The 20851-nt window shown below is 44.8% G+C and overlaps 8 protein-coding genes across 8 annotated transcripts; 4 read left to right on the forward strand and 4 right to left on the reverse strand.

The window, feature by feature from the left end:
* Positions 1 to 66: 66 nt before the first annotated feature.
* L203_102550 (uncharacterized protein) lies at positions 67 to 4188 on the reverse strand (the record flags this gene model as incomplete). The annotated part of the gene is made up of 11 exons (XM_066211975.1): positions 67 to 323; positions 380 to 527; positions 577 to 770; positions 817 to 1321; positions 1377 to 1829; positions 1878 to 1962; positions 2011 to 2498; positions 2547 to 2705; positions 2764 to 3000; positions 3051 to 4119; positions 4166 to 4188. 11 exons carry the CDS (start codon positions 4186 to 4188, stop codon positions 67 to 69), a joined length of 3618 nt encoding a protein of 1205 aa, XP_066068072.1.
* An 845-nt stretch (positions 4189 to 5033) lies between these two features.
* L203_102551 (uncharacterized protein) lies at positions 5034 to 6447 on the forward strand (the record flags this gene model as incomplete). The annotated part of the gene is made up of 5 exons (XM_066211976.1): positions 5034 to 5318; positions 5380 to 5523; positions 5573 to 5667; positions 5712 to 6124; positions 6173 to 6447. The coding sequence occupies 5 exons, from the start codon at positions 5034 to 5036 to the stop codon at positions 6445 to 6447; spliced, it is 1212 nt and encodes a 403-aa protein (XP_066068073.1).
* Positions 6448 to 7914: 1467 nt separating this feature from the next.
* Positions 7915 to 9220, reverse strand: L203_102552 (polyubiquitin; the record flags this gene model as incomplete). The annotated part of the gene is made up of 5 exons (XM_066211977.1): positions 7915 to 8198; positions 8252 to 8563; positions 8646 to 8676; positions 8975 to 9133; positions 9215 to 9220. 5 exons carry the CDS (start codon positions 9218 to 9220, stop codon positions 7915 to 7917), a joined length of 792 nt encoding a protein of 263 aa, XP_066068074.1.
* Positions 9221 to 9278: 58 nt separating this feature from the next.
* On the forward strand, positions 9279 to 10303 carry L203_102553 (uncharacterized protein; the record flags this gene model as incomplete). The annotated part of the gene is made up of 3 exons (XM_066211978.1): positions 9279 to 9382; positions 9430 to 9548; positions 9597 to 10303. 3 exons carry the CDS (start codon positions 9279 to 9281, stop codon positions 10301 to 10303), a joined length of 930 nt encoding a protein of 309 aa, XP_066068075.1.
* A 277-nt stretch (positions 10304 to 10580) lies between these two features.
* L203_102554 (uncharacterized protein) lies at positions 10581 to 14445 on the reverse strand (the record flags this gene model as incomplete). Its single annotated transcript, XM_066211979.1, has 5 exons — positions 10581 to 12031; positions 12086 to 13974; positions 14022 to 14101; positions 14153 to 14257; positions 14302 to 14445. The coding sequence occupies 5 exons, from the start codon at positions 14443 to 14445 to the stop codon at positions 10581 to 10583; spliced, it is 3669 nt and encodes a 1222-aa protein (XP_066068076.1).
* A 727-nt stretch (positions 14446 to 15172) lies between these two features.
* On the reverse strand, positions 15173 to 16138 carry L203_102555 (uncharacterized protein; the record flags this gene model as incomplete). The annotated part of the gene is made up of 3 exons (XM_066211980.1): positions 15173 to 15758; positions 15820 to 15917; positions 15965 to 16138. The coding sequence occupies 3 exons, from the start codon at positions 16136 to 16138 to the stop codon at positions 15173 to 15175; spliced, it is 858 nt and encodes a 285-aa protein (XP_066068077.1).
* A 216-nt stretch (positions 16139 to 16354) lies between these two features.
* L203_102556 (uncharacterized protein) lies at positions 16355 to 18723 on the forward strand (the record flags this gene model as incomplete). The annotated part of the gene is made up of 8 exons (XM_066211981.1): positions 16355 to 16425; positions 16471 to 16493; positions 16544 to 16697; positions 16766 to 17219; positions 17269 to 17825; positions 17870 to 17931; positions 17980 to 18208; positions 18264 to 18723. The coding sequence occupies 8 exons, from the start codon at positions 16355 to 16357 to the stop codon at positions 18721 to 18723; spliced, it is 2010 nt and encodes a 669-aa protein (XP_066068078.1).
* A 130-nt stretch (positions 18724 to 18853) lies between these two features.
* On the forward strand, positions 18854 to 20680 carry L203_102557 (uncharacterized protein; the record flags this gene model as incomplete). The annotated part of the gene is made up of 4 exons (XM_066211982.1): positions 18854 to 19054; positions 19274 to 19333; positions 19379 to 19519; positions 19568 to 20680. The coding sequence occupies 4 exons, from the start codon at positions 18854 to 18856 to the stop codon at positions 20678 to 20680; spliced, it is 1515 nt and encodes a 504-aa protein (XP_066068079.1).
* Positions 20681 to 20851: the final 171 nt, after the last annotated feature.

Here is a 20851-nt window from a genome sequence, read left to right on the forward strand (position 1 = left end):
ACAAACAACTGGTGAGATAAGATGACTACAACCCAAAAAATACTTTCTTTCGCTATAACTATCTACCTAGCTCATTTCGTATCTTCCGACACACATGCTGATCATATCCATCACGTCCCCAAGCTTCGCTAAACCAGTGTTTTCTGCCTCTTGCAATCCATCGACCACTTTCATCAACCATGCAAAGTCTGCTTGAGCAACTAGTGGAAGTTTGGATTGACGACGGTTGACCAATTTCTCACCAAATGCAGCAAAGAATTGGGAAGAGACACTTTCTGCACGCAAAACGACCTCAGTCGGGACGCCTGCCATCCTTGCAACATCTGCAAGCACAATCAACTCTGCTGTTCCCGTCAAACATAAGTGAGAAGCAACTCACGAGTACCATGAGAGGACTCTGCGACACCAGGTATGAGTTTGTATAAGAACACTACCTGTTTTCGCTCATCATCCACGTGAGTTTGCATGTGCATCTTGCGGATATTAGGGTGATAAGTGAAATCATCGGTGAGAGAACCATAATGGGTCTGGAGTTGGTCAGTATGAGCTAGAGATAGAAGTGAGAGGAACGCATACAGCAAAAAAGCCTAACGGAAGAGTGTGGGTTGCAATGTGGTGTAACACTGCACCAGCAATGGCCATGCCATCATATGTGGATGTGCCTCGGCCTAGCTCGTCCAGTATGACGAGAGAGCAAGGACCAGCTTCGCGTAAAATACGAGAGCACTCATCGAGTTCGACTTTGAAAGTACTAGCACTTGCAAACATGTCTAGCATATGATCAGTACTGGCTAAGGCATGTAAAAGTCCACATACTATCATAAGCTCCCATTCTTGTTTGAATTCGGTCAATTGGGCTTAGTTCTGCAGTCTCAGCCGGTACATAACACCCCATTTGGGCCATAATGACTCCCATAGCAGTCATTCTCAGCAGGGTACTCTTTCCCGCCATGTTTGGACCTGTCAACAGAATCTGTCGAGGGTTGGTACCGCCAAGTTTGACATCATTGGAGATGAAATCTGATCGCAAGCACATGGAAGGGTGCCGAAGAGACTGGAATGAGATGTACGCCGAGTCCGAGACAAGAAGAGTGGGCCGGCACTTCGGTTCATCCATGTCCGAAGAGGCCTTGGCAAGGGAGACAAGACAATCTAGTTCTGCAATTACTCGGACTGCTTTCAACCATATTTGTCTATCCTTGCTAAACTCGGCCATGAGATGCTTGAAAAACTCTCGCTTAGCTGCTGTTTGCGTTTCACGGGCTTCTTGCAGCTGACGGATGACAGGAATGGTATCTGGAGTGTAATATCTGTTGTAATTCTGTCGATGGGTTTAGCACTTGAACGACGGTTGTTTAGCAGACACGATCACTTGCCTTTGTACCACTTTGTTTAGTCCATTTTGCAGGAACTTTGACACCAGTTGGCACTTGGATCTGATAAATTTCCTTTCCACCCTGAGCACTGTGCCAGTACTGTACGTCCTTCGTTTTTAATGTTTTTACTGCCTCGGCAAGAATCTCCGCGAGTTCACTTTCTATGCGATCAACCTCCGCATCAGCTGCATCGCAATCTGCATCTGCTCCAGAATTAGGTGTGATTGCAAGAGTTTTCTCATTTTCCTGGACTGAGAACATGCCTCGGATACTTTCGATCATCTCGCTCAAGTCCGGAATAGTTCGCATCAGCCCTGGAACACTACTAGAGTCGAACAGTTCCGCCATATCTGTCAGATTCTCAAGGCCTTTCTTAAGTTTGCTAAAAGCTTCAATGACTTTGAGAAAATCAGACTGTTTGACTGAGCCTGCGTGTATACGAGAGATAAGACGCTGGCCGAAAGTCAGGATAGGAAGCAATAAAGAAGAATGTAAACTCACCTCAAGGTCGGGAAGACCCTTACACAAAGAAGTGAAGTCACCAGCGAACCGAGGATGATTCATTAAATCATCTACAGCATCTAATCTTCTTGATCGTCAGTTTTGCAGGATGTCTCTAACATGAATGTCTTACCGGTCGTTGATGGCATTGACTTCCTTAAGGGGAGATCTCAGCCATATTTGAAACAGTCTCTTTCCACTGGGTGTGATGCACCGAAGCAAGAGCTCTGCCAGAGTTCCTGCAATTCCACCTTCGTTGTTCACAAGCACTTCCATGTGGTCGAGAGTCTTGCCATCTAAAATTAAATTTTTCCCTTCTTTGATGGGATCATAGATATTGAAGTTCTTTTGCGAGATAAGATCTTTATCGAGATTGAGAGATTTAAGATAAAAGATGATACCTCCGAGAGCCTCCATAGCCAGAGGCTTATCTTGCATATTGACGATGGCTTCTGGGATGGTATCGCCTTCTTCGGCTTTGCCAGCAGCAAAAATTTCGGGTAGTTGCCGTATGGTCTCCTCGGCTGTATAGAATTCTTTGTTGTTTTTAAACGACTGCCACAAAGTATAGGATGGGAGAATGTTACGGAGTAAACGAGTAGTAATGACAGACAAGTTTCCCTATACAGATTCAGCGCTCAAGGTTTTGCGGAAAAGAAAGATGTGTACCTTGGCGTGAATAAGCTCTTTTGGTCTGACTTGACGAAACATCGTTTCCAATCGAGTGAGAGAGATATCATCATCAAATGCAGTGAGTGAAAATTCTCCTGTAGATGCATCCGCTACGCAGATACCAAAACTCGATAGGCCATCCGGACCCACTGACTCCTATGTTGCAATGTCAGCGATGTGCATTTGTCTCCCCATTTGAAGGTATTGTGTGTACCTTGACAGATACTAGATGATTGGGGTCATCGCTGCTCAAGTAACCTCCATCCACAATTGTTCCGTTTGTGAAGACTTGCTTTAATTCTCGACGGACAATCTCCTTTCCGCCAGATTTGGATTTAGTACGCATCTCCATGCCTATGGCTGTTTCTGCCTGTTCGACAATACCGACTTTGTGGCCAGCGGCAAGAAATTTGGCAATCCAAAACTCGAGAGATTGTTCGGGAACACCAACCTGGAAAGTGGATGAGATGATGTTTTATCTCAGGTCAATGAGAGACGCACCATTTTCATCTTGACTCGATCAGTAAGCTTGAGATCAAATTCTTGGTGCCCAATCAATGCATCGTCCTCATACAGTTCGTAAAACTTTCCCTTTTGGAAAAAGAGAACAGTATCGTAGTGATTTTGCTTGATTTCCCAAAATTGCTTCTCAAAAGGCGTAAACTCTTGCCAAGACTTTTTTGGGATATTGATGGATCGCGGGTCATACTCTGGGTCTTCCGGACGGTTCCCATCCTTATCTTTGATATTCACAAGAAAGTCAAAACATTGCTCGGTCTCGCGTTTGTCTTCTTTTGCTTGAATCTTCTTGCGTTCAGCGGTAGTAAGAAAAGAGTTGGAATCCCTGGATTTGCTGGTTGACCCAGTAGACCTGATTGAAGGCCGAACAGGAGTGAAAGAGGGAGGTTTCGAGACGGACGAAGACGCTTCCTTATCAACTGTGAGGCTTTTAGCCTTGGCCTTCTTTGGAGATGGAGATAACGACTTGGAGGGGGATGAGAGGTGCTTCGTTTCGTATTCATCGAGTGCTGCAACCATTTCAGCATCCTCATCCTCATTGAATCTGTATTCATCTTCAGAAGAATCTTCTTTAAGACTTTTTCTAGGTTTACGACCATTGGCAGGCTTTGTAGTCATTTCCCGTTCTGAAGCATCATCGCTGTCAGGGTCAACATAGATAACCTTTCTTTTTGCCCGACACCTAGTGACTGTTGAAGGTTCTTCCATCTCTTCATCCTCATCATCCTCAAATTTCAATATCTTTGCGTTTTTCCCGCCCTTTAGAGGAGAAGACGCTACAATCCTTGTCGCCTCTGACGCCTCGCTCCTTGGTAAAGGCGTCAAGTCATCTTCATTCTTCACAGCCGTCGCCTCTGACGATGATCCGGGCCTGAGCGGGGTTTTCCGTCTTATATTGGATGTATTTTGCCCATTTTCCTGCCGAGGCTTTTCATTCATGGGAGAACTTGCCGCCACTGAGGTCAACGGAGACGACTTGGCTACCTGGCTCAGTCTAGGACGTGCATTTGGCGAGCCAAAAAACGAAGCGAGAGTGCGCTGTTTGGTGTCGCTACGGACATCAACGTCGTGCTGGGTACAAGTCCATGAACGCTCACAGTTTGGGTGTCTCTTTCACCATCACGTACTGCTAGCTGTAGCTGATGTAGCTGAGCCTAATACTATGATATGGCGGCCCGACTTTATGACTAAAGAAGGAACAGATGTAATTGAGAAAGTAAAGATATGCAAAATGGTTGTCATGTAACGACGCGCGTGGTATCACCAAAATCAGAAAATTCCATGTCACGGTGACGCGTCGGTGGAGGCCTCTCCAATATATATAGTCGGTCATTTCTTCAGATTATGCCACCTCATGCGATCTTTGTGATGCGTATTTACAAGTTTTTGGTCACACTTGGGACTGCAACCAATTGAAAAGTTCAGATAAGAGATATTTTGACATTGCAGGATATGGATATTCTTTTTAGCTTGCATTATAGCTTACACCAACGCATCTCAAATGACTGAGGTATAAGCTGGAGGCCAAGAATGAGCCGTAACTACACACTGTCATCCAACTGTGCCAGTGCAATACCAAATGAGAATCTGTAAACGTCATCACTTTTATACCTTAACATTATGTTCCAGATGAACGTAGTAATGTTGCTCAGCACTGCCATGACGTCATTCCCGAAGATCAAGTGCCACAATCGCTGTTAGGTTGAACCCACATTGTATCCGGCCGAAACTGTATCACCTCAAATAATAACACGTCAGGTTGAAGTACCCTTTTTTCAAGGCACGTCGTCAAAAAACGCGATACACGCGTCGAAAATTAGGAGAACGCGTAAAGAGGTTGATTCATATCAGGAACAAGTTGGTTGACGCGACTGGGTCGTATAAAAATCTGGAATTGTGTCCCTCTTTTCTCTTTTTCTTTATTCTTTGCATTCTGTGATTCATCTTCCATCACGTATTCATACCATGGCTGCTACTTTAGAAACTCCTTCCAAGGCTGCTGCCTCTGCTCTTGCTAGCATTGATATTAACAAACCTACCTCTCTGAAGTCCTCTGAAGCTAGTCTTCTCTCCAAACTCCAGGCCGTCACGCCTGGCAAACCAGATGTCGAGGCTGTCGCTGGGCCCGAGAACGACGTCGAAGAGTATAGAAAAAGGTTTGTTGGTGATATTGACTGTGAGGAAAAAGAAGAGCCTCTACTAAAGGAAACCAATGCTCGTTTTGTTCTTTTCCCCATCAAATACCACGAGGTGGGTTATCGTTTATGTGGAGAATTACGCGTCGACGAACTTGACCTGACTTACTGTATAGATTTGGCAGATGTACAAAAAGGCCCAAGCATCCTTTTGGACTGCGGAAGAGATTAATCTTGCGCCTGATCTCCATGACTGGGAGAATAAACTAAACGACAATGAGAGATACTTTATCGAGCATGTTCTTGCGTTCTTTGCAGCTGTAGGTCTGATCAGTAGAAGGCATTCTTCGTTCTGACATGTATACGTAGTCTGACGGTATTGTCAATGAGAACCTTGTCGAGCGGTTCTCTGCAGAGGTGCAATGCGCAGAGGCCAAGTCCTTCTATGGCTTTCAAATTATGATGTACATTTAACATAACTCTATTGATCCGATGCTGACTGTCTTAGGGAAAACATCCATTCTGAAACTTACTCTCTTCTCATCGACACATATATCAAGGACACTGCTCGAAGAAATTACCTTTTCGAGGCTATCGACACCATCCCTTGTATCCGAAAAAAGGCCGATTGGGCTCTCAAATGGATTTCTGACCATCGATCCTCATTTGCCGAGCGACTGATTGCTTTCGCCGCCGTTGAAGGCATCTTCTTTTCTGGCTCCTTTGCCTCTATCTTTTGGCTCAAGAAGCGTGGCCTTATGCCAGGCTTAACCTTTTCCAACGAGCTCATTTCTCGTGATGAAGGCCTCCACACCGACTTTGCTTGCCTCTTGTTTACTCACCTTCGACGAAGACCTCATCCTGACACGATTACTTTTATTATTAAAGAGGCTGTCGTGATTGAGAAAGAGTTTTTGACAGGTAGGTGACTCTTAACTGTTGAATCTGTTGTGACTGATCTCTTGCCAGAGGCTCTTCCTGTCTCCCTTATTGGCATGAATGCCAAGCTCATGTGTCAATACATTGAGTTTGTCGCCGATCGCCTTCTTGTTGCTCTTGGTAACGAAAAGATTTGGAATTCTACCAATCCCTTTGACTTTATGGAGATGATTTCCCTTCAAGGCAAAGCCAACTTTTTCGAATCTAGAGTTTCTGCGTATTCCAAGTCTGGTGTCAATCAAGCCGTCGGCGCTGCCGACCACAATGCAATCAAAAAGGGCTTTTCTCTTGAGGAAGACTTTTAATTTAGCTTTTGTGGTCTGGTTGGTTTTTGGATTCTTGATGCCCAGACGTTTGGTGTAGTATCATTTGACGTTTTTTCTATTTTGTTGTTTTCATTAGATATTATATTCTCTTGTGCGCCTTTAAACCTTTTCGTATCGATTACGATTGTTGAGGTGCTATTTCTAGTATATACAGTATAGAGTAGAAGCATATGACTGCATTATGTGCAGTTGATATGGCATGCAAAGCATGACGAGAATTTCAAAAGCATTGAGGTGTTGGTGTATGATATTATGGGCTATTTGCTTTCTTGTTACTCAGCCTTTTGGGAGTTTAGAGACGTCTATTTATACAGGTGTTGGTAGCGGACATGGCTTATTGTCTTTTTCTTCAATGTGAAAATCCTTCAACACCTCAAACTGTCTGGACGACGAAGGAGATCGGATCGACAAAGGTTCAGCTGTCATGAATTGTGGCGACAACTATGTGATAGGGTAAGATAGTCAGATATGGCGAGCACAACGTCTAGACACTAGCCATGAGAAACATGTAACTGACGTTGTATTCTTCATGAAAAAGGGAGCCTTCCGTCCAACATGGGAACAGAAATCTTTTCATTTGTCCCAAAATCTCCACTGTACAGTCGTTACAGTGGTTTGGTCGTGTAGTGAAAAAAGTATTGACCACGCAATAATAGTCATCTATTATCAAATCGCAGCTGAATGCTTGTGACCTAAAATGATCATTCCCAAACAGGCCTTTTCCATGGTTATCTCCAAAGAACAACGGTCGCAATGCTCATGTCTCAATACATGTTACAGAATATGTCTTTGTCTGCCCGTACCTTTTCTTTTGAATTGTATCTTTATCTTATCTTTCAGGAACATCAGATTTGCATAAATCATATCACCACTCGTCCAACTGCCTGGTACCTTACGTTATAGGTTATGAAGACAAGGCATCTACAAAAATGTTACCAACAAATTATGTGTACTACGAATGGGAGTAGAGAGCCTCTACAATTACACTCGTTTACTGTGCATTTTACAGATTCTTTTCAAACCCGTTCTTTCTCTGTCATTCTTTAAGGGTACCCAAAAAATACTTTGCTATTGCGGCCAGCTCTGATGGTTTTTCTGAACACATCAGTATCAGAATTGAGAGCCAAAAAACGGACAGATTGCCTATGACATGATTGGAGACGAAGGTTGTCAATTCATGACCAGACTAGGCGCCATATTTGGCCAAGCTTTAAAAACAGATAGATGATTGTTCAGTAACTGCCGTAATGGTGGATCTTCATCAAGCCACTCTCGCTGGCGGATTTTCATCGTGAGAATAATGTATCATACTAGCCACTCCTTTAATGGTACAATGTCTATTGCATAGAGCAAACACCCATTTACTATTGGTTCAACGACTGCCTACAAGATCGCCAGATACTACGATAATTCCTACAATCCAATGCTTTTAACCAGTGACCTTTACTATTGTCCTCCACGAAGACGTAGGACAAGATGAAGGGTAGATTCCTTTTGGATGTTGTAGTCGGAAAGGGTTCGTCCGTCCTCAAGTTGCTTCCCAGCAAAGATCAGTCGTTGCTGATCTGGAGGAATACCCTCTTTGTCTTGGATCTTGGACTTGACATTGTCAATGGTATCAGAAGACTCAACCTCAAGGGTGATAGTCTTTCCGGTGAGGGTCTTGACGAAGATTTGCATACCACCTCGCAGACGGAGGACGAGATGGAGAGTAGATTCCTTTTGGATGTCTGGGAAAAATTTAGACATAATGTTTACGTGTAGATGCATTAGGCCAGCTCACTGTAATCAGACAAAGTCCGTCCATCCTCAAGTTGCTTTCCAGCAAAGATCAGCCGTTGCTGATCTGGAGGAATACCCTCTTTGTCTTGGATCTTGGACTTGACATTGTCAATGGTATCAGAAGACTCAACCTCAAGGGTGATAGTCTTTCCGGTGAGGGTCTTGACGAAGATTTGCATACCGCCTCGCAGACGCAAGACAAGGTGAAGGGTGGATTCCTTTTGGATGTTGTAGTCGGAAAGGGTTCGTCCATCCTCAAGTTGCTTCCCAGCAAAGATCAGTCGTTGCTGATCTGGAGGAATACCCTCTTTGTCTTGGATCTTGGACTTGACATTGTCAATGGTATCAGAAGACTCAACCTCAAGGGTGATAGTCTTTCCGGTGAGGGTCTTGACGAAAATTTGCATGATGGTGAAATGCTTCACACTGTGGCGTGAAGAACAATAAGGTAATAGAATTGACGATTAGTCAGATAAATGATTATAGGTTCAATGATAACAATCAGGCTATCAGCATTGATCTTAAACAGCAATATAATTTGGAAAGCTCGAGAAAATGGCGGAAAGAAGCGAACGACAATGCCTAGTAAGAGCCTAGCATACGTGGAAGGTGATGGAATTCCGGTGGCAACCACTTGTGTCCAGTCTGTATCCGCATACGAGGACTAACGCAAGCCTGCAAGTCCTTCCCTGCTCCCAACCGAGTTCGGACTTAGATGACTTACCTTATAAGAATGAAATAAAATCAAATACGAGGATAAAAGAAAATGAGAAACAGAGATAGAAATGCGAAGAGTTAAGATGGCGTCTGATGATCCTCGCTTTCGGAATGATAAACCGGAATTTCGGCGGTCGCCGAAAGTGGCGCTGTCCACCAGTCGCGTCTACAATGACGCACAGACCTCTTTCTGACTCAGTCTTCTATTACAAGTTATCATTCTTTTTCTACTATTTTGCTTTTATACTTTCATTTTAAGACTCTGGACGGGTTGTTATTTCGTTCATTCAACATTTATTGACATTGGCAGCATGTCCATCTCGCTCCCAAACGGCACTCTCCTCGCAGCGCCGTCTCAAGTTCAGATATCAGCCGCTATAACCAGGATACTTCATCTCGCTAATTTCTCCTCAGAGCGAGTATCTTCATACGGATCCCTATGGCTTGCTGATGCCTGCTCAGGCTGAAGACCCGAGACCTTCAACTCATGTTTAAAGATTGGGATAACGAGAAGGGCGGTTACAGAATCAAATGGCTCGACGACACGAATGCCCTCATTGTTTTTGCAGATGCTAACGTTGGTGAGTGGAGAAAATTTGAACAAAGGCATCTGACTCAACTTGCTCTAGCTAAACGTGCCTATCTCTCTTTTCTACTCAACCCACCAATCGCATTTACTGGCCACATCAAACCCTATGACCGTCCCGACGCAGCTACCATTATTCAATCTCTTGCAGCACGAGCCATAGGCCACCGCTCATCCATGTCTAGTGCGACAACGGGTGCTTCTCCATTTCCATTTCCTGTAAATAATGATCCCGCTGCGCCACAAGTGCACACCAGAGCCATGAGTGTAACAAACCATCACAAAAGTGGAAGCTTCTCTGGGTCCATCTCTGGCCTTGGCGCTTTTGGTGCCGTAGCAGGTAGTGGTGCCGGCGGCCCCAACATAGGTGCAGCATCTCAGAGAAGAGGCCATAATCGGAATGGATCAGCAAGTAGTTCATGGGCGAGAAATTCTATTACAGGCGCTCTGGGTGGCAGTGGAAGCGGCCTCACAGGTGGAGCGTTATCATTCCCAACTTCTTCTTCTAGACCTACCACCCTCCCTACCCATGACGAATCTTCTGCACCTTCTCGTCCTGCTTCCTCTTCATCCGCAGAGGCTGTCGTGCTTATTGATCCCAGTGCCAGGACAGGTATGAAAGGGGCTTCTAGAGGGAGCGCTAGTGGTGAAGGGGAAAGAGGGGACAAGAAAAGAAGGAATAGTGTCAGTGCCGATAAGGCATTGAGAGAAGTGCAAAAGGCACTAGCCAGCGTGGATGCGCAAGGATAAACTATCATCTTTGAGATAAGATGAGGCAAAACACAAGAAAAGCTATCTGTCTGTACAACTATGTGGTACTATTAAAGACGCATCCAGTATAGTCTAACCTCTCATTCATTCTTCTGTGTAATATCATCGCAAGACTCGTCGCTCTTGCATTTAGTTCTGTCTTTATGTATATTATACGATTATGTTGTCTCTGAGCGCATATAATGTACGCAAATCTGACCTTGCAATTTGAAACCCAATTATCGTCATATGAAATATTTATATACAATTATCATCTTTACTTTTCATCATTTTCTCTATCATTTCCGTCTTCATGCCTACCCAATGGGTCCCTTATGAGCGTTGATGAACCATGAGTGTTGAGTGCTAAAGGTCTTGTTCCAATTAAACCTCCAGCGATGGAAGCTTTCGCCATCTCTGCTTTTTTGCCTGATTCCCTATCTTCAGAAGCAGATACTAAATCAGGACTGTCTCTGTCACCAGCTCTGGTAGGCGTTCTCGATCTTTCGCCTGCGCTTTCGGTCACCGTAACTTGGGGATTGGGCGATCCTCCAATGGCACTGGTCGTCCCAGTCACCTGTGGGCTCAATACTCCACTGAATGTTGAACCTCCTGTCATTTGTGGTGCTAGACTTCCCCCTGTAAGTTGGGTCCTGAGTACTTCATCCTTTCTCCCTCGCATTCTATCGACCTCCTCGGCTCCACCCGTTTTACGCAGTTTCTTACCCCCTACAAATCCTTTCAACTCTGCTTCAAAATCATCCACTTTATTAGCGCGCTCCTTCTCTCGTACTTTCTGCTGAGCTTCAATGGCGCGAAGGCGCTGTTCGGGGTCAGACTCTTTGGTGCGTATCTCAAGTAAGAGAGAAGGAAAATCACTGCCTTCGACGTCGGCATCTGCCCCTACGCGGATTTTGGCAGTTCGTTGGCCTGCGACGCGTTGGTCTACAAAGTCTTGCACGTTGCTCAACATCGTCTCAGCATCTTCAAGATCCTTCTTCAAATCGCCACAAAGCTTAAGCTGGTGATTCAAAAGCTTTTGCTCCTCCATGACTCTGTGTAATTCTGTCTGCCACGTTCCTCGCCAAGTAGGGTCCGCTAGCTTGACCGCTTTTGAGAAAGTGTCTACCAACTTGCGAGCGTTCTCCAAGTCAGATGTGATAGTAGACATTTGCTGTTTTGAAGGGGTTACAAATCGCTTGTATGCGTCAATTCTTGCACCATCGATCATATCAGTGATATCTTCGACTGCCTTAATGGTGTCAGTGCACTGAGTGTCCAATTCCACTTTGGACGCATCAACGAGACTACGATTGGAGTTGGGATTGGCAGAGGTAACCTTCTTGAGCTGAGAAATTTCATCTTTGAGAGATGAGATAGTGGACGATGACTCTGTCATATGTTCATTATGCGCTTGCCTAGTGATAGCCAATTCCCGACGCAGATTTTCGAGTTCTTCATGCTGTTCTTGAAGTTGTTTGAGATGATCCTCAGTAGGACCAACAACTAGAGGGGTTGGAGCAGGCATCTCAAGTGACGTTGTAGGAGTCACCACAGAAGAACTAACAGGACTCAAGCCGGACATCTCATGGCTTAGAGAAGGTGGTACAAGTACTGACAATCGTTTACTTGTTTCACGCTCCTTCTCCAAGGCCGTTCGAAGTTCTTTAATTTCTTGCAAAAGTGTGGCAAAGGTAGAGTCAATATGGAGTTTGACCTGATCCAAAGCTATACTCCAGTCAATCGCTCTGCCAAGTCTTTATAAATTATGATACAGCTTACGTTCAATGTTCAAGCACAGAGTGCACCCGTCCCTCAGATCTTCAACCCCTTCTAGTTCATACTCCATTCCATCCTTGTCTCTGATATACACTTCCGGAAAGTCCTCCTTCCCTGGGTCATATTCGAATCTTTCCATGAATACCAATTTCAGCTGTTCTTGAGTGATCGGCAAGTCAAGGATATGACATTTAGTTTTACGGCCTATCTGGAGAAAAATTTTCATCCTATTTGGATCTTTGACAGGGCTCGCAGGTCTAGGAGTAGGAGGTGATGCTGGTGGAGGAGTATTTACAATTCTCACTGAACCCGTCGGACTTGATTGTCCCTTTCGAAGGGATTTTTGACTTTCTTCTGGCTCCTCACTCATCTCTCTTACTCTCTCCAGAGTAGGCGATCCAACTTTTGAGGCAGATCTCTCTAGCCTAGAGCCAGCACCTAAACTAGCACTTTCAGACGATGTCTCCAAATGGAGAGTTTGTTGATGAGCATTGACTGCTCGACGAGTGGGCCTTTGAGGGCTTGCTCGGGGCGAAGATGGATTGAGATTGTTGAAAGTGTACGATGAAAATCGTTTAGACGCTCGGCGTTCTAACGCATCGGATCGTTCAAGCGCGGCAAGTGTAGCACGAGTTTCCGGTGGTACTTCTGGTACTGGCAATAATTCCATCATTGGGATATCTGGAAGAACAGGTGTACGATTAGGCGAGTGGGACGAAAACCGAGTTGTGTCAGGGAATGGCGATTGACCCATAGGCTGAGCACCGAGTTGAGTGGAAATGGTGATAGGTAAACCCGAGGTCTCTAAATTAGGTGCACTCGGAACTGATCTCAGACCAGAGTCAGAGTTTGAACGAAAGTTGTCCTGGACCAATCTTGTCGCCCTATCTCCGCTTATTCTAGTTCGTCTTTTTAAATCTGCTGAAGTCCGCCCATCTTTGTCGTTATCTTCTGGTATAGAGGTTATTATCTGAGGAGCAGCAGAAAATTCTGTCGCTTCTGGAGGCGATCCCGTCGAGGCTTCCGAGTCCATTGAAAAACGCGACAGGGGCCGACCAAGACTGTCACGAGGGAAACGGTCAGGCCTCGGAGGTATCGGCTTGTTTGTGTTAATTGAAAGACTTGGTTTCTGTTGCTGACCGGCACTCGCTATTGCACTGGTGGTAGAACTAGATCTTGAGCCAGGGGATATCGAGATTGTTGGGATGTTATATCCCTGTGGTCCTTCACCAGAAACACCCCTTGCCATGACATTATGGATACTTTGTTGAGGCGCCTGGTCATCGATAGGAGAGCTGGGCCTTCTGGGCCCAGGAGTTCTGGTTGGACGGAAAGCATCCGGTGGTGGCGGACGAGAAGGAGCAGCACGCCGCTCACGTTCTGCTAACGCAGAATTGGAAGGTATTCGTGATGTTTGGAAAGCATGAGGGTGAAATTGAGATTGAGAAGTGATATGAGGCTGGTTCTGAGTCATAGAATTGTGATATGATTGAGACAACTGAGTTGGATTCACAGAAGAGGGTATTGAAGAGGTCGAGGTACTTGAGCGTCCAGAAAGGCGAGGATCCTCAACATAATCGCGGGATGGATGTCTCTTGGATTGGGCATCCGCCGGCCGAGTGATCGTGGAAATAGGAGCATGTGTTGATACTGATGAAGGTTGCTGAGAAATTTGAGTCAGTTGTGACAATGTCGCATTGCTCTCAATAGCACGCTGCCTTTCTTGCAACATTCGTTTGTATTGAGACTGCTTCTGCTTCAGACCTTGCAGAAGGTTGTAAATGATTTGACGTATCTCTGGTAGATATTCTTCCAAGGTACCTTTTGTCTGATCGCCTGAAAGACATTGCTCAAGGCAGTTACGCAAGTCTTGTGGGATTGATTTGAGTTCACTGCATGTGTCAAGATTGCCTTGCTGTACATGGACATGCTGACATACTAGGTTTCAATGCCTGCCCTGTTGAAGGCTTGTACGCAGGTTTCAAACCCATTTCCTAGCCTCACATAGATATCGCTGACCTATTGCCGTTGTAAGCCGCCAAACATCTAGAGTCGACTGTCAAAACACACATCATCTTCTGAAATCACACCCTGCGACCATTGTTCTAGACCTTGCAACAGCTGCTTTGTTGTGACTAAAAGTCTGGTGATGGACGAATCTAGAGCATTAGGATACTAGATACGTCAGTATATGGACTGTTACCTACTATCAAACTTACAGCATTCCTCGATCCACTGGTCTGTCGTCCGTGTCTCTGATTGTAATCAGCGCTTCCTTGACGGTAGCTACTACTGCTGCTGGCCCTTTGCTGTTGAGGGCCATATGGGTTCTGCTGTGCCGGAAAAGACAGGTTTTTCGCCATGTCGAGAGCTCAAAATCAATAATCAAGAGTGAGACTTGCCCGTGAGTGGCCAGTGAATACTGCAATTTGACGTGTTGATAAACTCTTCTTGCTGACAACGCCACGTGAATGTAGTCCAAGATTTCCCCTTTGACCCGTATACCTTGAAAAGATTTCGAGATATCGAGACAAAAGCAAAATAAAATTGGAACAAAACAAAATAAGAGCAAAGTCAAAATCTGTCTACACTACAATAATTAACAATTCGTATGTGGCCCCGCAAATTGTATATTTACGTAAAAATTTACTCTCTTAATACATCAATGATAGTATCAATATTGATTTACTCTATAAAATGCAGAAAAGCTACCATAACGTAGGCTGCAAGATTGTTTACGTGCTTTATCGTACCGCACTGCGAGGGCAAGAGTAATATATACACAGAGGTCTTATCTCATAATCATTATGGGAAGGTGGTATATGAGGAGTAAGTGGTAGAAATCACCAAGACAATCACAGGATATGTACATCTGTGCATGATGACGGCTACAAGCCCTTGGTGCATGTAGACATGGATTATGGTTTATGGCATAAACTAATCTGATAAGAAACTTGCTTTCTTGTAACTTTTAGTTTAAACCATCTCATCTTTGAACCACTCTTACAGCGACAATACTTTTGCCTTGCTTGTACTCATTATATGGTAGTTATCTAAGAGCCACGTATCATGGCCAAAAGACGGATTTGCTCAAGTTTGATCTATGCATTTGTGGCTCGTACTGTTACACCATTCACCATTTGCATTCCCATAAAGTGAACCACCATAATCCTCATCTTTATCCCTCTTACCCTTCTTGTTGCTAGGCTTTGCTTGTGCTTGATCACTGGATTTAGGCCATTCCATTGCACTCTCCGAGCTCGCCGCCAAGCCACCGCCCAGGGCAACGGCCGTAATGATCAATCCCGCCGTGATGATAAACTTCCATGCTCCTCCTCCCCCGGCATACGCCTCTTTTCTCTCCTTCTCACTCTGCCTTGTCCTACGACCCCATCCTGCGCGATCTGTAGTTCGAACATTGGCAGCGGAGTTGTAGTTGTATTCATAAGAGTATTGTGTGCCGTGTGGTGTTCGCCGTCCAAAAGGAGTGTATTTCTCGGTTTGAGGGTGGAATGAAGGGTGAGACGGATGACCATCCCATGCTCTATGAGGCCCCTTGGCCGCTCTGTGTAAGTAAGGATCGTTGGGTCTAAATGATGAATGGCTATGGGCCGAATAGGCGTGTGGGCCGTCTGGTGATTGGGAAGCTGGTATAATGGAGAGATCGTATTGGCGTCTACAGTGGTGATTTTGTCAGCATCGACTTGAGCCATTTAGAGGATAAAGTAAAAATATACCGCCTGTCTTCGTTCCCTAGTGTAGCGTACGCATCGTTGATTTCATGAAATTTGGCTACATCTCCACTTTTTGCATCAGGATGGTATTTTTTGGACAACTACTAGTGGTCAGAAACATCTTATCAGTCGTTAGAGAAGAGTCTACCTCATAGAATTTGGCTTTGACTTGTTGCCTGCTAGCATTCTTGGATAACTTGAGTGTTTCGTAATGATTCTTCCGTGCCGTTCTAGTAGGTGTACTTTTAAATTGCCTGGTTTGTATTCTCCCAATTCTAGGTGCTATATTTGTTATGCTTTCAATGGCTTGGCTCGTCAGCATAACCGTTGTTTTAGATAATAATAATAAAAAAGTAAAAGTAAAAAAGCGAATGCAAAATAAAAATGTAGATAAAAGTATAGTTCTGGCGGAATACTCCATATCAGGCACGATTAATCAGTTATATTACTTCACATTGGAATCTATTTTCAAATACGTTTATCTAATCTTATCAACAACTACCTTAACCACTGATCATCTAAACACAATAATCCGGCTATGGCATTATCCTCCATGGATAAGCTCAATTCCATCCGAGTTCTCATGAAGGAGCACAAGATAGATGCCTAGTAAATGATCCTTCTCCTTATAGTTATTAGCTAATTATTCACCAGTGTCGTCCCATCCGAAGATGCACGTAAGCTATCCCACTTGGTATGGGCTTCTGGCTTATGTATCACTCTGCAGATGCCTCTGAATACCTTGCGCCTTGTGACAATCGTCGTGCATACTTGACGGGCTTTACAGGTTCTGCAGGTTGTGCTGTCATCACATTCGACCAAGCATGGTGTTGGACTGATGGGCGGTACTGGCTACAAGCTGAGAAACAGCTCGGTGAAGGGTGAGCTGCTCTTCAACTGCTGCCTATTATGGAAAGTCGATGTTGTTTTAATCATTTTTTGACATTAGGTGGAGACTCAAGAAAAGCGGACTACCCGGAACCCCAACTTGGTCTCAATGGCTTGTACAATCTCTATCTTCGACAGCAAGGATTGGTATTGATCCGACGCTCATCCCGTACAGCGAAGCTGAATCTCTGATGACTTCTCTATCCATCGATAACTCCAGCTCTTTGAGGGAAAATACCCAAGATGCGGGTGAGGTGATTGGTGACAGACTAGTGTCAACACCCAACCTGGTCGACAAGGTTTGGGAAACAGACACATGCTTCCCTCGACCTGCTTACTCATCAAAACCCATTTTTCAGCTTTCTGAATCATTCGCAGGCGAAGCTCTCAGCTCAAAATTGGCTCGTATTCGTGATCGCTTGAAGAAGATTGGCTCACCGGGGATCGTAGTGAGCACTCTCGATGAAGCGGCTTGGGTGTTTAATCTCCGGGGTAGTGATATACCTTACAATCCTGTACGTTTCGTGGAGACAAACAGCAATGTCACCCTTAATACTGGTATAGGTGTTCTTTGCCTACGCACTTATCACTACGGAAGAGTGCACACTTTTTCTTAATCTTTCTTCACTTTCTGATGGAATTCGTACCTATCTTCACTCTAATGGTGTTGCTGTGCTCAATTATGATCGAATTTGGACTAGTTTGCAACATTGGCAAGCTAATCTTGTGCTTATGGGACAAGGGAAAAAACACAGAAGAAAAGAGAAAGAGCATGAGGATGTGAGGCAAAAAGAGGGGAGAACGGATACTGTAAAGGCGACTGCAGCGACAGACGAAGATAAGGAAGAAAAATTGGAGAAGACCAATAAGGTTCTGATAGGTACCAAGACCAGCTGGGCAGTAGTCCGCTGTCTTGGTCCGAAAAACGTACTCGTTCGACGATCATTCATTGAAGATTTCAAAGCGCGTAAAAACGTGGTGGAGCTTGAAGGATTCAGAAGATGTCACATCAGAGACGGCGTAGCTGTGATACGTTATTTAGCTTGGTTGGAGCAGGTCTTGAAAAACGATGAAGAGTGGAGCGAATATGATGCGGCACAAGTATTGGAGAAATTCAGAAAGTAAGCGTATACTAGATCAACAGATTAACTGATTATATGTCTAGACAAGGAGAATATTTCATGGGTTTAAGCTTTGAGACAATATCAAGTACAGGTCCCAATGGAGGCAAGTTCCTCTTTCCTATCCGATGACCAGGATCCTGACACATCCTAGCAATCATACACTATGCAGCTCCTGCTCAGGGCTCCTCCATCATCCGACAAGACCAAATGTATCTCTGTGACTCTGGAGCACAGTATCTTGATGGAACAACAGACGTTACAAGAACCGTTCATTTTGGACAACCGACGCTGGAGCAAAAGCGGGCGTTTACGAGGGTGCTGCAAGGGCATATCGGGATAGATACGATCATTTTCCCCAGGGGAACGACGGGTTATGTTTTGTAAGTCACCACACCGAATCACCAGCCTACCATAGCTCACAATGCTGGCTACAAGGGACGTTCTTGCTCGCCGACCCCTTTGGTCTGATGGCCTTGATTATCGACACTCTACGTCTCACGGTGTGGGCTCTTTTCTTAATGTACATGAAGGTCCCCAAGGCGTGGGTCAGCGCCCGGCATTTAACCAAGTGGCATTGGAAGAAGGCATGGTCATAAGTAACGAGCCTGGGTACTATAAAGACGGGGAATGGGGGATACGGATTGAAGGCTTGGATATTATTGAGCGAAGGGAAACTCGAGAAAACTTTGGGAATAAGGGATGGCTTGGATTTGAGAGGATCACGATGGTGCCCATCCAGACGTCACTGATTGAGGTGTCTCTCTTGAGCGCAGAAGAACGCGCATGGATTAATGGGTACCATGAAGATATATACAGTAAGGTATTTCCGGAGCTGAAAAAGATAGGAGACTTTTGTGCAATTGCATGGCTAGATGCTGCCTGTAAGATAATTTGATTTTAGGATATTTACAGTTAATTAATGTAATTAATAATTTAATGTTAGATACAATTGTAACTAAGAAATTATAAATAAATCAAGTAGCAAACGTTTATTTGTTGTTCTTTCCACGGCGACATATAACAATATGCAGCTTCCGTGGGCATTCTTTGAATGTCACACTGATATCCTGGTAGAGCTGCTGGCCCATATGCTGGAGTTGCTCATCCGCCATAACGACCAGGTCGTGCTTACCCAGGACGCACTCACCCGATTCCACTCGAGAGCTGCGCCAGCCATTTCAGTCAATGATTACTTGGCAAGGATAGTAAAATATACAAACTGCGAGGTGAGTAGACAAGCAATGGTAGTGGACTGACTTGGGTAGAAAATACCGCTTTTATCACTACTCTCTTACATTGATATAACATGTCTGAACCTGCCTTCCTTCACTCTCTCCTCACTCACAGTTCACAGATTTCTAATTGCATCCATATGTGCAGGATCAAAAGCACAATGTGATGTATTTTGTACAAACACGCACTATGCAAAAGTAGGAGGTATCAAGACGGCAGAACTTAACGCATTAGAAAGAGAGCTATTGAAAGTGACAGAATGGGATTTGTGTGTATGTGACTAAAATTTTCTGTTGGAATCGGCTGACAAACTAAAGTGCCGCGCAGAAACACTTCAAAAGTACTATACTTCCCTCATTCGTTCCCATGGCGGCTATACCCAAGCACCTGCACCACCTGAATCGTCATTCTTGTCCTCTGTAAATGATACATATCCTCAAACTGAAGTATCAACTGAGGTGGGACCACAGTCTAGTTTTCGAGACAAACATGTTAATTGAGCTCAGGAGAATCAAATTGAACGAGCACAAACAGACAGAAAAGCCAAGGAAGATGAAGATCTTGTTATCGAGTCCTCGCCTTCGTGCTCTCCGTCGTTCGGGATCCACGATAGAAAGTTATCAAATATCGTTCAAACAGAAACCTCTTCCATACCTGAAGACGCTTCGCCTTCTCTCCGAAATCGCTCATGTCATCGGCGCCAGTCATCTCATATGGACATTGACTCACCAACACAATCTCATCATCACCTTTCAAACACATCACTATTAGTGGGTGATTCGCCGCACAGCGGCGCAAGTAGTAGTGTGCCAAGCTCTAGCAGGAGTAGAAGTAGGGAAAGCAAGATAGCGAGGAAACTGGGTAAAGGTATAGTGGCTAGCGGGGTTAAACATATGCCTAGGTCAAGCCTAGAAAATGATTCAGTCCCAGCAGCGTCAAGGGCAACGCGCAACGTCGACTGTCAAGGTCAGGACGATACTACCATGGTCCCTTCCTCAGTACAAGGACCGGAATTAATATCATCACATTCTACACCACAATCTCAAACACCCGCCCCTTTGTCGCAAGACTCAAGCTTGTCCCAGCCTCTGTCTCAATCACATCATCCGTCAACGCACCCTCACATCCAAGGACATAGCCACACCCCTCATACACATAAATTCTTCAAGCAGCTCAGCGGTTCCTTCCATGGTATCTTTGCCCGTCGAAAAAGCATGCAAGAGATCGATTCGGAGGCGGAAAACGGGCATTTTGATATGACACAAGGCCATAAGCAAGATCGTCTCCTTGTAGGAGAAAGTATTGTTGCAGACCCAGGCGAAGGAAGGAGAGGGACCAAAGGAGGAAAGCCAGAAAGTGTAATACCATTAAAACTAGCAGGCATCAAACCCCCTCGTCCTCAGTCTCATCACTTTGACAAATCGTCCAGAAAATCTTATTCCTCGTTCTCTCCTGTCATTGATTCCACTCCAACAGCAATGCCGTTATCTCCCCACAGTCGCCCGGCTGTCGTAACAAGTACGACAAGTGGGCCAAATACACCTAGCCCGCCCAAACCTGTGACGCCAAGAGTGAGAATGAGAGACGAGACTAGTTTGGAAGATCTACATCAAAATTGAGGCTGTATAATGTGTTGTTGAAGCCGTTTGAACCAAAAGTTGTAATGGATACGAACTAGAGTGTTAACATATAGAGAATGGGAGAAGAGACGGCAAGGTAAGACAAGGCAACCAATTTCTGTAGCTATAAGAGAATTGCCCCTCTATCTCATCCTTAAATCGGGCTCATTC

Source organism: Cryptococcus depauperatus, chromosome 3, assembly GCF_001720195.1.
Source record: "Cryptococcus depauperatus CBS 7841 chromosome 3, complete sequence".
Classification (NCBI taxonomy): Eukaryota; Fungi; Basidiomycota; class Tremellomycetes; order Tremellales; family Cryptococcaceae; genus Cryptococcus; species Cryptococcus depauperatus.